Source organism: Mesoplodon mirus (genome assembly GCF_964341445.2).
Source record: "Mesoplodon mirus genome assembly, chromosome: 12".
NCBI classification, from domain to species: domain Eukaryota; kingdom Metazoa; phylum Chordata; class Mammalia; order Artiodactyla; family Ziphiidae; genus Mesoplodon; species Mesoplodon mirus.
Window position 1 is genome coordinate 31,911,442 of NC_138988.1, and position 15,949 is coordinate 31,927,390.

Genomic DNA, 15,949 nt, shown 5'->3' on the forward strand with positions numbered 1-15,949 from the left:
CTTCCATGGTGGCGCAGTGGTTGAGGGTCCGCCTGCCGATGCAGGGGACACGGGTTCGTGCCCCGGTCCGGGAGGATCCCACGTGCCGCGGAGCGGCTGGGCCCGTGGGCCATGGCTGCCGAGCCTGCGCGTCCGGAGCCTGTGCTCCACGGCGGCAGATGTCACAACAGTGAGAAGCCCGCGTACCGCAAAAAAAAAAAAAAAAAAAATGGGTTGTGAAATTAAGTCAAAGTTACCCAAAGTTGGTAGATATGTTTCACTTTCCATAAAACTTACCACAACATAACTTGCCAGGTTTTATTCCATACTACTTTGCTCCATTTAAAAAAATTATCCCAATGTCTGGGTATTAGGAATTTGTATAAATTCCAATATCTTGGAATGTTGGTAACAGTAGGGCACAATGTTTCTCTCCTGGATTATTTTGACCCAAACCAAAAAATTTCTTATATTTATTTTCTTGAAGATTGAATTAGAATTTTCAGTGAGGCATCAGTAGTGGCACAAGCAAGTATTGATATTAGTCAGCTACACAAATTGTCACATGATACAGATTTGTTTTTAAACCAAGAGATGAGTTGGCTTTGATGATAATTTTTTTAATAGTTACAGAGGGAAATTTCACCTTGTGACATGTCCAGATATTGATGCTATAAATGTCATCGTATTGGATATTTGCTGGTAGATTTGTCAATTCCTTAATGAAAGGACAGCTGAAAAAATATTTGTGCGATAATGGAAAAAATTTTAGTCACTTAGCAAAAAGAAATGAATTTACATTTATATCATATAATTAAGAATTTCACTGTAATACTGTACTATACAATCACAGCTGAATTTGAAAATTCTAAGCATTTTTGTTTTAAATCCTTTTTTTTAAGTTTGTAGGAAAATTTTTCAGCCTTGCTTCAGAAATAATGCTTTTGCCTCAGTGGGCTCATTTTCCTATGGTCCGTTTGGATTGTGAAGATTTGAAGACAGGCCTAACAAACAAAGCAAAAGCCTTCGCAAACATATTACTAAATGACATAGCTTCAAAACATAGGAAAGAAAATGAAAGGTAAGTAGAATTAGTTGCCAAACTCAGAATTACAGGGCTAAAAGAAATAGTTTGCTAGTAACAATTCTTGTTTAAAAATAAAAGATTAAAATATAAGTACTTACAAGTTTTTCTCCATAGCTACCTCCTAAGAGGGTTTCTTTATAGTCTTGTTGGTTTGGTTTCTTTTCGTTTGATACTGTTTGAGACTAGTTTTGAGGCAACCCAGGATTTTTGGAAAAAAAGAAATTGACATACATCAGCTTTTGGATACAGGTTGCATGGTAATGAAAAAACCATAGACTTTCAGTGATACTAGGAAGATCTGGGATCATTCCTGACCACAATATTGACTTATTGTGTCACCTAGTTTATTTTTTGCATTGTAAAATGGAGACAGTAATACCTAGTTGGCAGGATGGCTATAGATTGGATTCATGAACTAGTGGCCTACTAGCTGAATGTGTCATGCAAATGTGTTTTATTTGTCTCACATTGTTTTTTATTTTGTTTAAACAAATTTTGAATTTGCTATCAAAACTTCAAAATTAGGAGTTTTCACACACACACGCGCACACACACACACACTCTCTCTCTCCAGATCTCTTACTTTTCTTGAAAAAGTGGGAAGACCATGCCACATTAGGCCTATAGTGGTAAATGCAGTTGAGAAGAAAGTTTCCCTTTGACAGGGAGAATGGCCTCTGGTTTGTTCATCCAGTGCTCAAGCAACTGATCCTCCAAATAATTTAACTTATTTGTTACCTGTCTGGCTCCAGAGGACTTTTAGTTTGCAACTTCTATAAGGATTAAAACTAATATTTATATAAATCACCTAGCACAGTGCCTGGAACATAGTACTCAAGAAATGTTAGCCATTATGTTTATTTTCCCAGAAGCAATGTAAGAGAATTATGTGCCTTGGAATCAAAGAGACCTGGATTTGAATCCTGTCTCTGCCATGAACTAGTTCCGTGACTCTAGGCAAGTTACTTAATTTCCCTGAGCCTCAGTTTCCTGCGGTGCCAACTATGAAAAATAATACCTTACTTGCAGGACTAATGTTAGGATCACAAATAACATTTGTAAAGTATCTATCACCATGCTTGGCATAGAATAGGCACCCAATAAAGGGAGCTGTCACATCAATAAATATTTTTAAATGAATAAAAAATATATGACTCTCAGAAAGTTAAGTATTGGTCAGCTCTACTTTGTACAAAATTATACTACAAAAAGATGTCAAAGATGGTAAAGTACTAGACTCTTCATTTCTAACAATCCTGTTGAGTAAGAGCAGTGACAATACCATAGTTAATTAAAAAATTTTTGTGTTTGACATGACTTTTTTGGTATTTATTTTTGTAATATCTGTCACTTTTCTGGAAAATTCTTTCAACAAAATAACTATCTTATTATAAACCCATGACACATGAGCAGCTGAAAAGTCCATTTTCCTCTGCCTCATTTATTCTTTGATTCTTTCCTGTTTAAGTTCCATACTTGAGATAGGTAACATCAAAAGGAGGAAATATGTGCCACTATGTTAAGCACAATTTATTAAATAAATTAATAATTATTAAAGAACAATTTTCTTACTTCATAGTTTGGTTTAGTATCTGCTTGGGCCACCTTGCTCTCAGTAATCTTGTTTGCCTCCTTTTCTTTTCTTTTCTTTCTTTCTTTCTTTTTCTATTTTTTTTGTTTTGTTTTGTTTTTGGCCATGTCACGCGGCATGTGGGATCTTAGTTACCTGACCAGGGATCGAACCCATGCCCCCGCAGTCAAAGCACGGAGTCCAAACTACTGGACCGCCAGGGAATTCTGGCCTCCTTTTCTTTTGATGTAATGTCACTCCCCAAGGGACTCAGATTCTGCTCTAGTAAGAAGAAAGCACCCACAGTAGAATCATCTTTTTTGCATTATTGACATTAACGCATCCTCCTAAAATTTTGATTATCAAGAATTAACTGTCAAGCCCTACATTATATGATTCCTGCTCATCTCTACAATTTCATGTTATGTCCTCTCCTTTGTATTCACACTGCCCTGCTTGCCATTCCTAAACTATGCGAACCTTATCGCTACCTCAGGCTTTAATCCTTGCTATTTTTTCTTCCTTGGAAGCTTTTTTCCTGATATTTGAATGACTCATTTTTTCCGTCTCTCATCTTGAATATCACCTCTCTAGAGAGATATTTCCTGGCCACTTTATATAAAAATACTGGCCCCTTCTCTATACTCCATCATTCTTTATCCCTTTACTTTGCTTTTTTTTTCCTTCATAGCACTTTTTACTACCTAACATTGTATTACATATTTATGTGCTCTTGTCTCTCTCATCAACTTGAATGTAAGCTTTATGATGATAGGGACTTATCTATTTGCTGTTATATCTCCAGTGCTTAGAACTTTGCTTAGCACATTGTAGGTACTCAATTATTTATTAGATGAATGAATAAGTATAATTACTCACATAATATAAATGAAATACCTGCATGAACTAAAATTTATTTTTAAATCACTTACCTCTTTTGTACTTTGTTTTTGCAAGGGTTTTTTCTGATATTTCTAATAATGGCATGACAGTACTGATACTGCAAAGCACAAGGAAAAAAATTCTATGAAATATACATTTAGTTGAATAATGGCTATAGGGTATCTAGGTTCATACTTACATGCATATATATTCTGAAAGAATCATAGATTTTTAAATGTATACAGAGGTTTGATCTTTTTACTTACTGCATTTCACAAGGGACACTAATAATAATAATTAAGCTGATGATTATACTAAAAATTATAGTTATAGTTACCAGTAATTGAGAGTGTACTATGTGCTAGGCTCTTTTACATTCATTATTCATTATTGTATTACAACACTCCTGCAAGATGAATGTTAATAACTTCATTTTACAAATATGGAAGCTAAACCTATGAGATTTACATAAGTTCTCAAAGCTAGTAGCAACTGAGGCAGGATTTAGACGTAGGGCTGCTTGATCCAAAGCATGCTCTATGTCACACAGAAAATGTTACCTTAATTTTATAGATTTTATAGATGTATGATGTATCCTGAGTTATGTCAGATAAGTTATGCTTAAATATTTTAATATATTAGTGAATTAACCAATTTTTTTAGGATCACAGTTCCTATTTTATAGTAATCATGATAAAATTTCTTTAGTGTGATATAACATTAATTACTCTAGCTATAATAAAGCAGGGTATTATGTCAGTATTTGCAGTGAATTTGAAGCAATTAAAGAGCATGCATTAAAAGTCCCTGAGACAACAGAAGAGATGATGGAACTCATATCTTATGTAGAAAAAGCCCGGACTGTAAGAATTCATGAGTTGGTTTCACGGATCAAGGTAAGAATTTTTAAATTTACATATTTTAAAATATTTTTGTCATTGTGAAATGTGATAAACATATTGGAAGTGTATAAAACATATAGTTAAAGTTATAAAGTGAACACCTATGTTGCCACCACCAAGGTCAAGACATAGGATATTGCCAGGACCCTAGAAACCCTCTGCGTATGACTATCTGACCATAACTACTTCCCTTCCTTTACCTCCTAGAGGTGTCAACTTGGTTTCTACAGTAATCTTTTTTATTTTTTTTTAGTTCCACCATGTGTGCATCCTTAATAAAGGTTTAAAAAAAGATTTTCTTTTATAGTTTCTACATTTAGTAGTGCATATGCTTATACTTTCCCCACCACAAGGTTATATACCTATTCACCTATATTGTACTCTAATTTTTGTTTAAAAATATGAAATATAGGGACTTCCCTGGTGATCCAGTGGTTAAGATGCTGCGCTTCCACCGCAGGGGGCATGGGTTTGATCCCTGGTCGGGGAACTAAGATGTCACATGCCGCACGGCACGGCCGAAAGGAGAAAAAAAAAAAAAGTAAAATACAACACACACCAAAAATTGCATAAAACATAAATTGTACAGTTTAAGATGTTATAAATTAAACATCCAGTAATTATCATCCAGGGAAGGAAATAGAAGCTTGTCAACACCCTAGAAGCCCATTACAATCTCCTGTCTTTTTCTGTATGTAAACACTATCCTGACTTTTATAGTAGTCATTTCCTGCTCTTCTTTGTAGTTTTACCATCTAAATATGCATTCCTAATCAATATAGCTAATTTTTGTTTCATTTTGATCTTTATATAAATAGAATCATACTATTTCTATTCTTTTGTGTCTTGTCAACATTATGTTAGTAATGTCATTGTTCCTTAACTTTCATTTATTTTCATTGATGTCTGGTATTCATATTATATAACCATAGAATAATTTATTACTTTAATTTTACTGTTCTGGATAGTTGGGTTGTTTCTACTTTTGCTACTAAAAGCAATGCTTCTGGGAACATTTCTGTATGTGTACGCTGGTGCGTATATTCATGCATTTCTTCCAGGTGTTATAAGATATACTTATTTTCACCTTTACTAGCTAAGACAAAACTCTTTTCTAAAGTAGTTCCAATTTCATACTCCTATCAGCAGTGTTTAAGAGTCCTGTTGTTTTATATCCTTATCCATAGCTGCTATTGTGAGATATTTAAAATTTTGCCAGTCTGTTGGGTGGAGGTTACTGTATTTGTAATTTGCATTTTCCTGAAAACAAATGAACTGAACACTTTTCATATGCTTATTGACCGTTTGGAGCTCCTCTTTTGTGAAATACTAGTATTTGTTTTTTAAAAAAATTAAAAGAAAATTTTATTTTTAAATTTTTATTTATCTATTTATTTATATTTAAAATTGAAGTATAGTTGATGTACAATATTATATAAGTTACAGGTGTACAATATAGTGATGCACAATTTTTAAAGGTTATGTTCCATTTATAGTTATTATAAAATATTGGCTCTATTTCCTGTGTTGTACAATATATCCTTGTGGCTTATTTTATGCATAATAGTTTGTACCTCTTAATCCCATACCCCTATATGCTCTCCCCCTCCCCCCTCCCCACTGGTAACCACTGGTTTATTCTCTAAATCTGTGAATCTGTTCCTTTTTTTGTTATATCCACTAGTTTGTTGTATTTTTTAGATTCCACATATAATTGATATCATTCAGTATTTTTCTTTCTCTATCTGGCTTTCTTTCTGTCTATTTCACTTAGCATAATACCCTCCAAGTCCATCCATATTGTTACAAATGGAAAAATTTCATTCTTTTTTATGGCTGTGTAGTGTTTCACTCCAGTACATGTCTTTTACCTATTTTTCTTTTGGGTTGTGTGTCCTTTTCTAATTGGTTTATAGTAGTTTTTTTTTAAATAGTGATAAGATATACATAACATAAAGTTTACCATCTTTACCTTTTTTTTTTTTTTTTTTTTTTTTGCTGTATGTGGGCCTCTCACTGTTGTGGCCTCTCCCATTGTGGAGCACAGGCTCCGGACGTGCAGGCTCAGGGACCATGGCTCACAGGCCCAGCCGCTCCGCAGCATGTGGGATCTTCCCGGACTGGGGCACGAACCCATGTCCCCTGCATTGGCAGGCAGACTCTCAACCACTGCACCACCAGGGAAGCCCCATCTTTATCATTTTTAAGTATAGTTCAGTGTAGTAGTTCTGAATATATTATTGATAAATATCCTTTCCTTCACTCTGTAATTTATTTCAGTTTTTAATGGTGTTTTGTTGAATGGCAGTTCTTAATTTTAATGTAGTCAAATGGAGCAATTTTTTTTTTTTTTTTTACAGCTAGTGCTCTCTGTGTCTTGTTTAAGAAATCCTTTTCTATCCAGGGTCATCAAGAGTTTTTTCTTGTGTCCTTTTCTGGAAGCTGTTTAGTTTTGCCTTTCAGGTTTAGATTTTCAGTCTTCCTGAATTTTATTTCTGTGAATGATGTGAGGTCCTATTTAATTACTTTTTCATATGCATGAGCAGTTACCTATTTATTGAAGAAACTATACTTTCCCCACTGCTCTGCAGTGCCATCTCTATTATATATCAAGTGTCCCTATATGTGCATATCTGTTTTAAGACATTCTATTCTGTTCTATTGGCCTTTTGTCTATCCTTGTATCAATACCACACTGACTTAATTACAAAAGCTTAATTGTAATTGCAGTAATAATTCTTGATTACCGGTAGAGCATGTCCTCCCACTCTGTTCTTCATCAAGTTTCTTGTTTGTTCTTGGCTATTAGTATTTTCATATAAATTTTAGAATTAGATGATCACAGCCCATAAAATAACATTTTGGGATTTTCATTGAGATTGCATAAAATTGATAATAAATGTAGAGAATTAACATCTTTCCAATATAAATTTTAGAATCAGTTTTTCACATTCCGCAAAAATCTGTTGGAATTTTGATTAGAAATGCATTAAACAGATGGAGAGAATCGGTACATACACTGTGGAGTCTTCCAGTTCATGATATACCTTTTATTCATTTACCTCTTCTTTAACATCTCTTAATATTTTATAATTTTCTCTGTAGAGGTCGTTCACATCCTTTGTTAGTTATATTTTCAGGTACTTGATATCTTTTAATGTTATATTAAATTATATCTTAAATTTTTCATCTTATCTTGGTTACTTGAATACAAAAATACAGTTAACTTATATTAATAGACTTTAAAAAAATAGTTTTAGATTTACAAAAAACCTAGTAGGTAGTACAGAGAGTTCCCATATTACAAACACATCCTCACACACTCAATTTTCTCATTATTAACATCTTACACTAATATGGTACATTTGTTATAATTAATAAACCAATATTGATATATTATTAACTAAAGTCCATAGTTTATTCAGATTTCCTTAGTTTTTACTGAAAGCCCTTTTTCTATCTCAGGAACTCATCTGAGATACCACATTGTTTCTAGTTGTCATGTATCCTTAGGCTTCTCTTGGCTCTGAGAGTTTCTTAGATTTTCCTTGCTTTTGATGTGCTTGATAGTTTTGAGAAGTAGGAATTTGACTGATATTTTTCTCATGATTAGAACAGGGTAGTCGGTTTTTTGGAGGAGAATCACAAAGGAAAAGTGCCATTTTCATCACATCATCTCAAGGATACATATTAACATGGCATTTGATGTTGAGCTTGATCACCAGGCAGAAGTAGTGTTTATCATGTCTCTCCACTCTTTTCTCCCCTTTTCCATACTGTCTTCTTTGGAAGGAAGTCACTGTATGCATCCACACTTAAGAACCGGGGAATTGTGCTTTCCTCCTTTAGAGTAGAGTAACTACATTATTTATTTGGAATTATTCTGCATAGGAGACTTGTTTCTTCTCCCCTGCTTATTAATTTATTCAATCATTTATTTATATGAACTTATGGATATTTATTTTATACTTTGACTATAATATAATATAAAATTTATTTTATATACAAAGTAATAGCTATCACTAAATTTTTTCTTAATTAAAAAATTTTTATTTAAATATCTTAACTTTAAAATTTGTATGTTTTTTTTTTCTTTTTAATTTTAACAGTTTATCCGAAGATTCTTTTGGAATATCTACATATACTATTTTATAACTAGTAGTTAATGACAGTTTTGGTTTTGTCCTTATCAAACATTACACATTTCCAAAATTTTATTTTCTTTGCTACAATGGACTGGTTAGGATCTTTAGTACAATGTTGAATAGAAGTCATCTTGATCCCAGTCTCAAAGGGAAAGGCTTCAATATTTCACTATTAAGTATGAAATTTGCTGTAGGTTTTTTATAGGTTCCCTTATCAGATTAGTAAATTCTCTTCTATGGGAGGGTGGGGAGGATACATTGGGAGATTGGGATTGACATATGCACACTACTATGTATAAAATAGATAACTGATAAGAACCTACTGTATAGCACAGGGAACTCTACTCAGTATTCTGTAATGACCTATATGGGAATTGGATCTAAACAAGAGTGGATATATGTATATGTATAACTGATTCACTTTGCTGTACAGCAGAAACTAACAAAATATTATTAATCAACTATACTCCAATAAAAATTAAGTGAAAAACATTACTGTGAATGCATGTTGAATTTTATCTTTTTTTTTGCATCTATTGGGGTGATCTTATGCTTTTTCTCCTTTAATCTATTAATATAATTGATTACATGAATCAGGTTTTATTAGGTTAATTTCTACATGCAACATAATACATATATGATGCATTCTGCATATTATATATATTATATATATATACAGCAAATATGTAAGCTATAGAGGGTAAAGATATTCAACTTCTCTATTCAGGTAAATCTATTGGTTTTAAGGGTTTTTGTTTTGTTTTGGTTTTGCCATTCACCCCTAAACTCTTTCTAGACAATTGCTGTATGATAATGGTAGGCAAAAAAAGTGGTACTGTCACTGAAGATGCAAAACAAAATAAAAGATGCTAAAATCTTTGTCAACAAAGATTCAAAAATTAAATACATAAGAATAAAAAATGTAAAATCTTTTAAAAGAAAAAAATTTAAAGTGTTGCTGAACAAAAGCTGCATATTTCATCATCATTTTCAGTCATCTACATGGAGACTCAAGAGTACCTTTCTGTTAAGTCAACTGCAAGTGAAAACTTCTAAAAAGCTTTATTTCTGGTATAAAAATCTGCAATTTTGTGGTATGAAGCCAAATAAACAACCCTACAGTTATTGAAATACCCATGTGGTTTGGGTAATATGAAATATCAGTTAATAATCTGAGTCAAATTGAAATTTGAAAGAATATTAGAAATTGTTATTGGTTCTCTTTTTCATAATGCTTTAGATTTTTTATATGGTTTAATATATCTGGAGTTTCTTCTGTAGGAATCCAAACACCGGATGAGTTACTTTTTAGATGTATTTCTATTTCCTCCAGAAGACTTAGCTTTAAATTCAGCTGTCCTTATGTGGCCTTGGAAAATTAATCCCATCTTTGATGAAAATGATGAGGTGAATATATTTTTCAATATGTATTTTTGTATTATGATATTTTAAGCACAATGTTCATTTAATTTTCATACATACTTGCCATCTACCTTTAAAAAGTATCTTCATGTGTCAGTATGATTTTGGGATTAGCCACATTTATGGCCCTGCAGGCTTAGGCTTAACCCACAAGGTTGTAAAAAGTGGGACTGACATTTAAAAAGTCAGAACTATTTACAAATTAATAATAATAATTGTAAGCTCTGTGCTATTAAATCATTTAATACTCACAAAAATCCCAGGTGCTCCTATTTTCCCCATTTCATAGATGAGAAAAATGAGTTTCAGAGAAGTTAAGTAACTTTCCCAGGAAGAAGTAGCAGATTCAGGATTTTATGTAAGACTGAATATAGTTCAGATTTTGAAAAAGTCCTAATGTAAACTAGTTTCTCCTAAACTGGGAAGTGAGATGGTATAGTAGTAATGAAAAGCATGGACTTCAGTTAGATAAGCCAGAGTTCTAATCCAGATTTTGACTTTTATGATTTTGTGACATTGGACATGCCTCTTAACCTCTATATGCTTAAGTTTCTTTACCTCTGAAATGAGGATACTAATACTTGTGGTAATATAGGTAGAGTGTTTAATAAATCTTGACATAACAAGTGCTCAATATATGGTAGCTTTTATTATTTTCCCAGAATCTGTTAAATAGTTAAAGTATTTAATAAATAAGAATTGTTACAGTCACTTCAGAGATATAGGAAAGTTTTTCTGTGTGGTTTTGTGGTTTATTATTCTTTTCATTTTTATATCAGTCAATGTTTTATTTTTGTACAATGTTTTATTTTTACTTCGCTGATGTTTTTTGTTACTGTATAAAGCATTCAGATTTCTGATTTGATAATTCTTTGCTTTGTAACAAAATAGTTAACATGATTAATTTTTTTTAAAGCTCCTTGAGAATGCTAAACATAAAAAAGAAAATGAGCTAATAGCAAAGAGAGAGAAACTGATTTTGGAAATAGAAAAGGAATCACGCCGCATGGAAGAGTTTGCAGAATTTGCAGAACTGGACCACATGCAGCAGGTCTGATAAATATAGACAGTAGCTATGGCAGGCTGGTAGATTAATACAGGACATGTTTCTATAATATAGAAAAACCTGTGCTTACTAAGGCAAACAGAGGCCTGACTCTTAGGCCTACGACTGCTGCTAATTATGTAATCTTTTTTGTGATTTAGTTTTCTATTTGTAAGATAGACATAACCATACCTTTTGCTTTGTGTCATGGTAATGTTGTGAAGTTGATGTTTAAAGTTGCTATATAAATGCAAGGACATAGCCTATGCAGTATTATATAATTTTATTTTTATAACATTTCTTGGGTATTTCTTGAAATAAAAAATTATTTGCTTTCAGTATGTGACAGATGTAAGACAACTACAAAAACGTATTCAGGAATCTGAAGAAGCAGTTCAATTTATTAATAAAGAAGAGGAACTTTTCAGATGGGAACTGACAAAATATCCTGAACTGGATAAATTAAAAGTTAACATTGAGCCCTATCAGAAGTTTTTTAATTTAGTTTTGAAGTGGCAACGAACAGAAAAACGGTAATTTCTGGTAATGTAATAAAAAATTAAGCAAAGATATAAAAAGATTTATAAAACGTACATTGATTTTTGTTGTTGTTGTTGGCTAGGTGTTTAAAAGTAGGATCTATCTGTCCATTTGAAAGAAAAACCAAATATTATATAGGAGAAGCATCAAATGTTGCTAAGGCGCCACCTAGCCTTACTAATATAATATCTAAAGTCTCACTTGGGTTTCCCAGAGTTGATTCATTTTTTAATGCAATTAATTCATTTGACTCATTCATTTGACACTAAGAATTAGAAGTATGGAGTCAAATCAGCATTTTATCTGGATACTGTTAGTTGTCCGTTTACAGTCTGATTCATATTTTTGCGCATGCAGCATAGCTGAAATTGTGGTTTTAGTATTGTCTGTCATCATTCTATCTGTGTGACTGAGAAAAACTGTTAATTGCTCTTGTTCTCAATTGTTTCTATTATAAAATGAAGGGCCTGGCCTGAAGAATCTCTAAGGCCTTTTCATACACCTGAAGTCTCTGAATTTAATATATTTTTTTAATTAAAATATTCTATTTTTTCACTTAATTTTAATTCTGTCTTTAATCATTCTTCCTTAGTCTTTTTAAAATAAATTTATTTATTTATTTGTTTATTTTTTACTGTGTTGGGTCTTCATTGCTACACGTGGGCTTTTTCTAGTTGCAGTGAGCGGGGGCTACTCTTCGTTGTGATGTGCGGGCTTCTCATTGCAACAGCTTCTCTTGTTGTGGAGCATGGGCTCTAGGCGCGTGGGCTTCAGTAGTTGTGGCTCGTGGGCTCTAGAGCACAGACTCAGTAATTGTGGCTCGCGGGCTCTAGAGCACAGACTCAGTAGTTGTGGCGCACAGGCTTAATTGCTCCATAGCATGTGGGATCTTACTGGAGCAGGGATCAAACCCATGTCCCCTGCATTGGCAGGCAGATTCCTAACCACTGTGCCATGAGGGAAGCCCCTCTGAGTTTAATATTACTTTTTCTTTCAATTCAGGTGGATGGATGGAGGGTTTTTGGACATTAATGGGGAAAGCATGGAAGCTGATGTAGATGAATTTTCCCGAGAAATTTTTAAGACTCTGAAATTTTTCCAAACAAAGCAAAAGAAGGAATTACAAGAAAAAAGAAAGGCAGAAAAAAGACGATCTCTGGGAGAAGAGAAACTTGAAGAAGAACCAAAAGAGAATCCTACTATTACTATGTGCACTGCAGTAATGGAGCAAATAAAAGTTATTAAGGTATAAACACATTTAATGACATTTTAAAAAGCCCTGGTAGAGTTGTTTGCATCAAGTGCTAGTGAAGAGAAATGGAAAAACTGGAAAGCAAAACCAAAGCTGAATCCAGAAAACTTGACCTATTTCTCAATACACGCTTCATTCTTTCCTGATGATGTCATCGAAATCAATCCCTTCATAGAACAATACTTAACAAATAGAAAAGACTGTAATGACCAGTTACAATGATTTGAAGAGGGTAAAAAATTACTAGAATAAACAAGTTAGCCTATACTATGGGCAGCAACCCAGGGTACCAATTAGCTGAGAAAGGTTTGGAGTCACACTACCTAGGTTTATGTCACAATTCTGCGCTTGGTAATAGCAATATGCCACTTGTGCAAGATATTTAACTTCTCATGCCTCAGTCACCTCATTTATAAATAGGGGATAATAACAGTTTTTGTGACAGTAAATAATACATCTAAGTTCCCAAGGCAGTACTGGCAGTGGTTCTAGTGGTAGTGCCAAGTTTCCACTGTCGGCATAAACTCTGTTTTTCAACATTGTTCCTGTCTGTGTCTAGCACTCTCAGATATACTATGAGCTGCCTGAAAATTTTTTTAAAGTAACTACTTAAAATTTTTTTCAATATTTAATAAATTTGCATGGTTTAAAAATATAAAAAGATATACCTGAACGGTCTCCTTGCTGTGTTTCTCACCTGTTATTAGGTTATCAATGTTACTACTTTCTGTTGTATACTTCAGAGTTTTTTTACATGTATAACAATGTGAATATATGTTCTAATCCTTCCATCTTTTTTTTTTTCCCCTTTTTTTTTTTTTTTTTTTTTGCGGTATGCGGGCCGCTCACCGTTGCGGCCTCTCCCGCTGAGGAGCACAGGCTCCGGACGCACAGGCTCAGCGGCCACGGCTCACGGGCCCAGCCGCTCCGCGGCACGCGGGATCCTCCTGGACCGGGGCACAAACCCGCGTCCCCTGCATCGGCAGGCGGACTCCCAACCACTGCGCCACCAGGGAAGCCCTAATCCTTCCATCTTTTTACATAAAAATAGCATACTGAAAAAAAATAACATACCGTTTATATTATTTCCCCCCTTCATTTTAATTTATCTTGGAGACCTTTTCTCATTGTATATAGAGTGTTTTCATTCTTTTTTACACCTATAAATATTATATATTGGTGTAAAATTTCTGTGTGTGAAGGTGTGAGTGTAAGGTAAATTGCCAAAGAATAAATTCCAGGTTAAAATCTACAGTTGAATTACCTTCTGTATGAGTTTTACCAGTATGTACTCTCACCAACCTTGACAACAGAATATCATCAAACTTGGGTGTTTGTTAATCTGCTAGAAGAATTTCATTTTTCTTATTACATAAAATGTTAAGCCTAAATTAATACATTTAAGAATATTTTGTATTTCTTTGCCTGTGAACTATTTGGTCTTCTTATCTATTTTTTAAATTGAATCAATGGTCTTTTTCTTACTGATTTCTAGTCCTAGAAACAGGACTAGGGAGATTAGGCTTTGTATGTTAATATTAATAGTATGTTAATATTTTATTGAAGATTTTTCAGATTATGTTCAGAAGTGATGTTGGTCTTAATTTTCTTTTCTTGTAATATCTTTGTCAGGTTTTGCTATCAGGATTATGTTGGCCTTATGAAACAAATGGGAAGTTTTATCTCTATTTTCCAGAAGAGTTTTGTATAAAATTGTTATTATCTCTTTCTTAAATATTTTAGAGAAACGTTTGCTAGTGAAACCATTGACCTGGAGCTTCGTGGGAAGGATTTTGAAAACAGTTTTAATTTTTAAAATAGATACAGGAATATTCAGATTTGTGTTAACTTTGTGTCAATTTTGGTAAATTGTATTTTTCAAGGAATTTTTCCATTTTCTAAAGTTGTTAAATTTATTGCCATAAAGTTGCTCATAATATTTATTTATTATCTTTTAATGTTGGTGGAATCTATAGGGATAACTCCTTTTTCATTCCAAATATTAATATTTTTAATTTTCTCTCTTTTTTCTTAATCAGCCTAGTTAGGGATTTAGTTATAGTTTATTGTTGACATTTAAGCCTTTGGTCATTTTTTAATTTATCTAAATGATATTCCTCCTTTCCTTTCTTATCAGCACCATCCATTATTCCTATCTTCATAGCAGTGCGTCATCATGTACTCTGAAAGTCATCTTGAGATGGAAGATAAACAAATTGTCCCATACCACTAGTAATATCACTAAATTTTTTCCTTGCTATTTTCTTTTCTTTTCTTTCCTTTATTTTTGGCCGCAGCATGTGGAATCTTAGTTCCCTGACCAGGGATAGAACCCATGCCCTCTGCAGTGGAAGCACAGAGTCCTAACCACTGGACTGCCAGGGTATTCCCATCCTTGCTATTCTCTTCTTATTCTTTTTAGCCTCTTAATGTTGGAAAGTCTTAGGGCTAAGTCATTGGTCCTTTTCTTTCTCTACCCTCACTGTCTTGATGATTTCATCAATCTCATCAAAAATATAGGTGACTTTAAATACCATCTATATGCTAGCAACTCCCAAATGTTTAACTCCAATCCAAACCTTTCTTCCAAACCCAAGATTCATATCTATAACTTCCTACTTGTAATCTTCCCTTGGATGTCCAATACACATGGCAAACTCAAAATTCATTTTTCCCAGGGACACCAATCTGGTCCAACTTACATCTTCTTTTACATGGATTTCTACAAAAAGTTCCTGTTGGGACTCCCTGCTTCTACCTTTGCCCCAACCCCTACCCCATTATCTATTTAAAATATAGCGACTAGGGACTTCCCTGGTGGCGCAGTGGTTGGGAGTCCGCCTGCCAGTGCGGAGGACGTAGGTTCAAGCCCGGGTCCGGGAGGATCCCACATGCTGCGGAGCAGCTGGGCCTGTGCACCGCAACTACTGAGCCTGCTGCCTAGAGCCCATGCTCCGCAACAAAAGAAGCCACTGCAGTGAGGGGCCTGCATACCACCGCAGCAGCAAAGACCCAACGCAGCCAAAAATAAATAAATAAATAAATAAATTTAAAAATGTATATATAGCAACTAGAGTAAACTTAAGTCTATGGTTCTCCAATTATTAAAAATTTACCTTATTATT

The 15,949-nt window shown here is 33.7% G+C and overlaps 1 protein-coding gene across 2 annotated transcripts in view; it reads left to right on the forward strand.

Moving 5' to 3' along the window:
• Positions 1-15,949, forward strand: part of DNAH12 (dynein axonemal heavy chain 12) — a 219,961-nt gene that overhangs the window by 59,282 nt on the left and 144,730 nt on the right. For both annotated transcript variants that reach the window (XM_082639578.1, XM_082639577.1), the window contains exons 12-17: positions 882-1,060; positions 4,279-4,414; positions 9,847-9,972; positions 10,904-11,038; positions 11,372-11,565; positions 12,575-12,818. In XM_082639578.1, the coding sequence (XP_082495704.1) occupies positions 882-1,060; positions 4,279-4,414; positions 9,847-9,972; positions 10,904-11,038; positions 11,372-11,565; positions 12,575-12,818 (1,014 nt within the window). The remainder of the gene's footprint in view (positions 1-881; positions 1,061-4,278; positions 4,415-9,846; positions 9,973-10,903; positions 11,039-11,371; positions 11,566-12,574; positions 12,819-15,949) is intronic.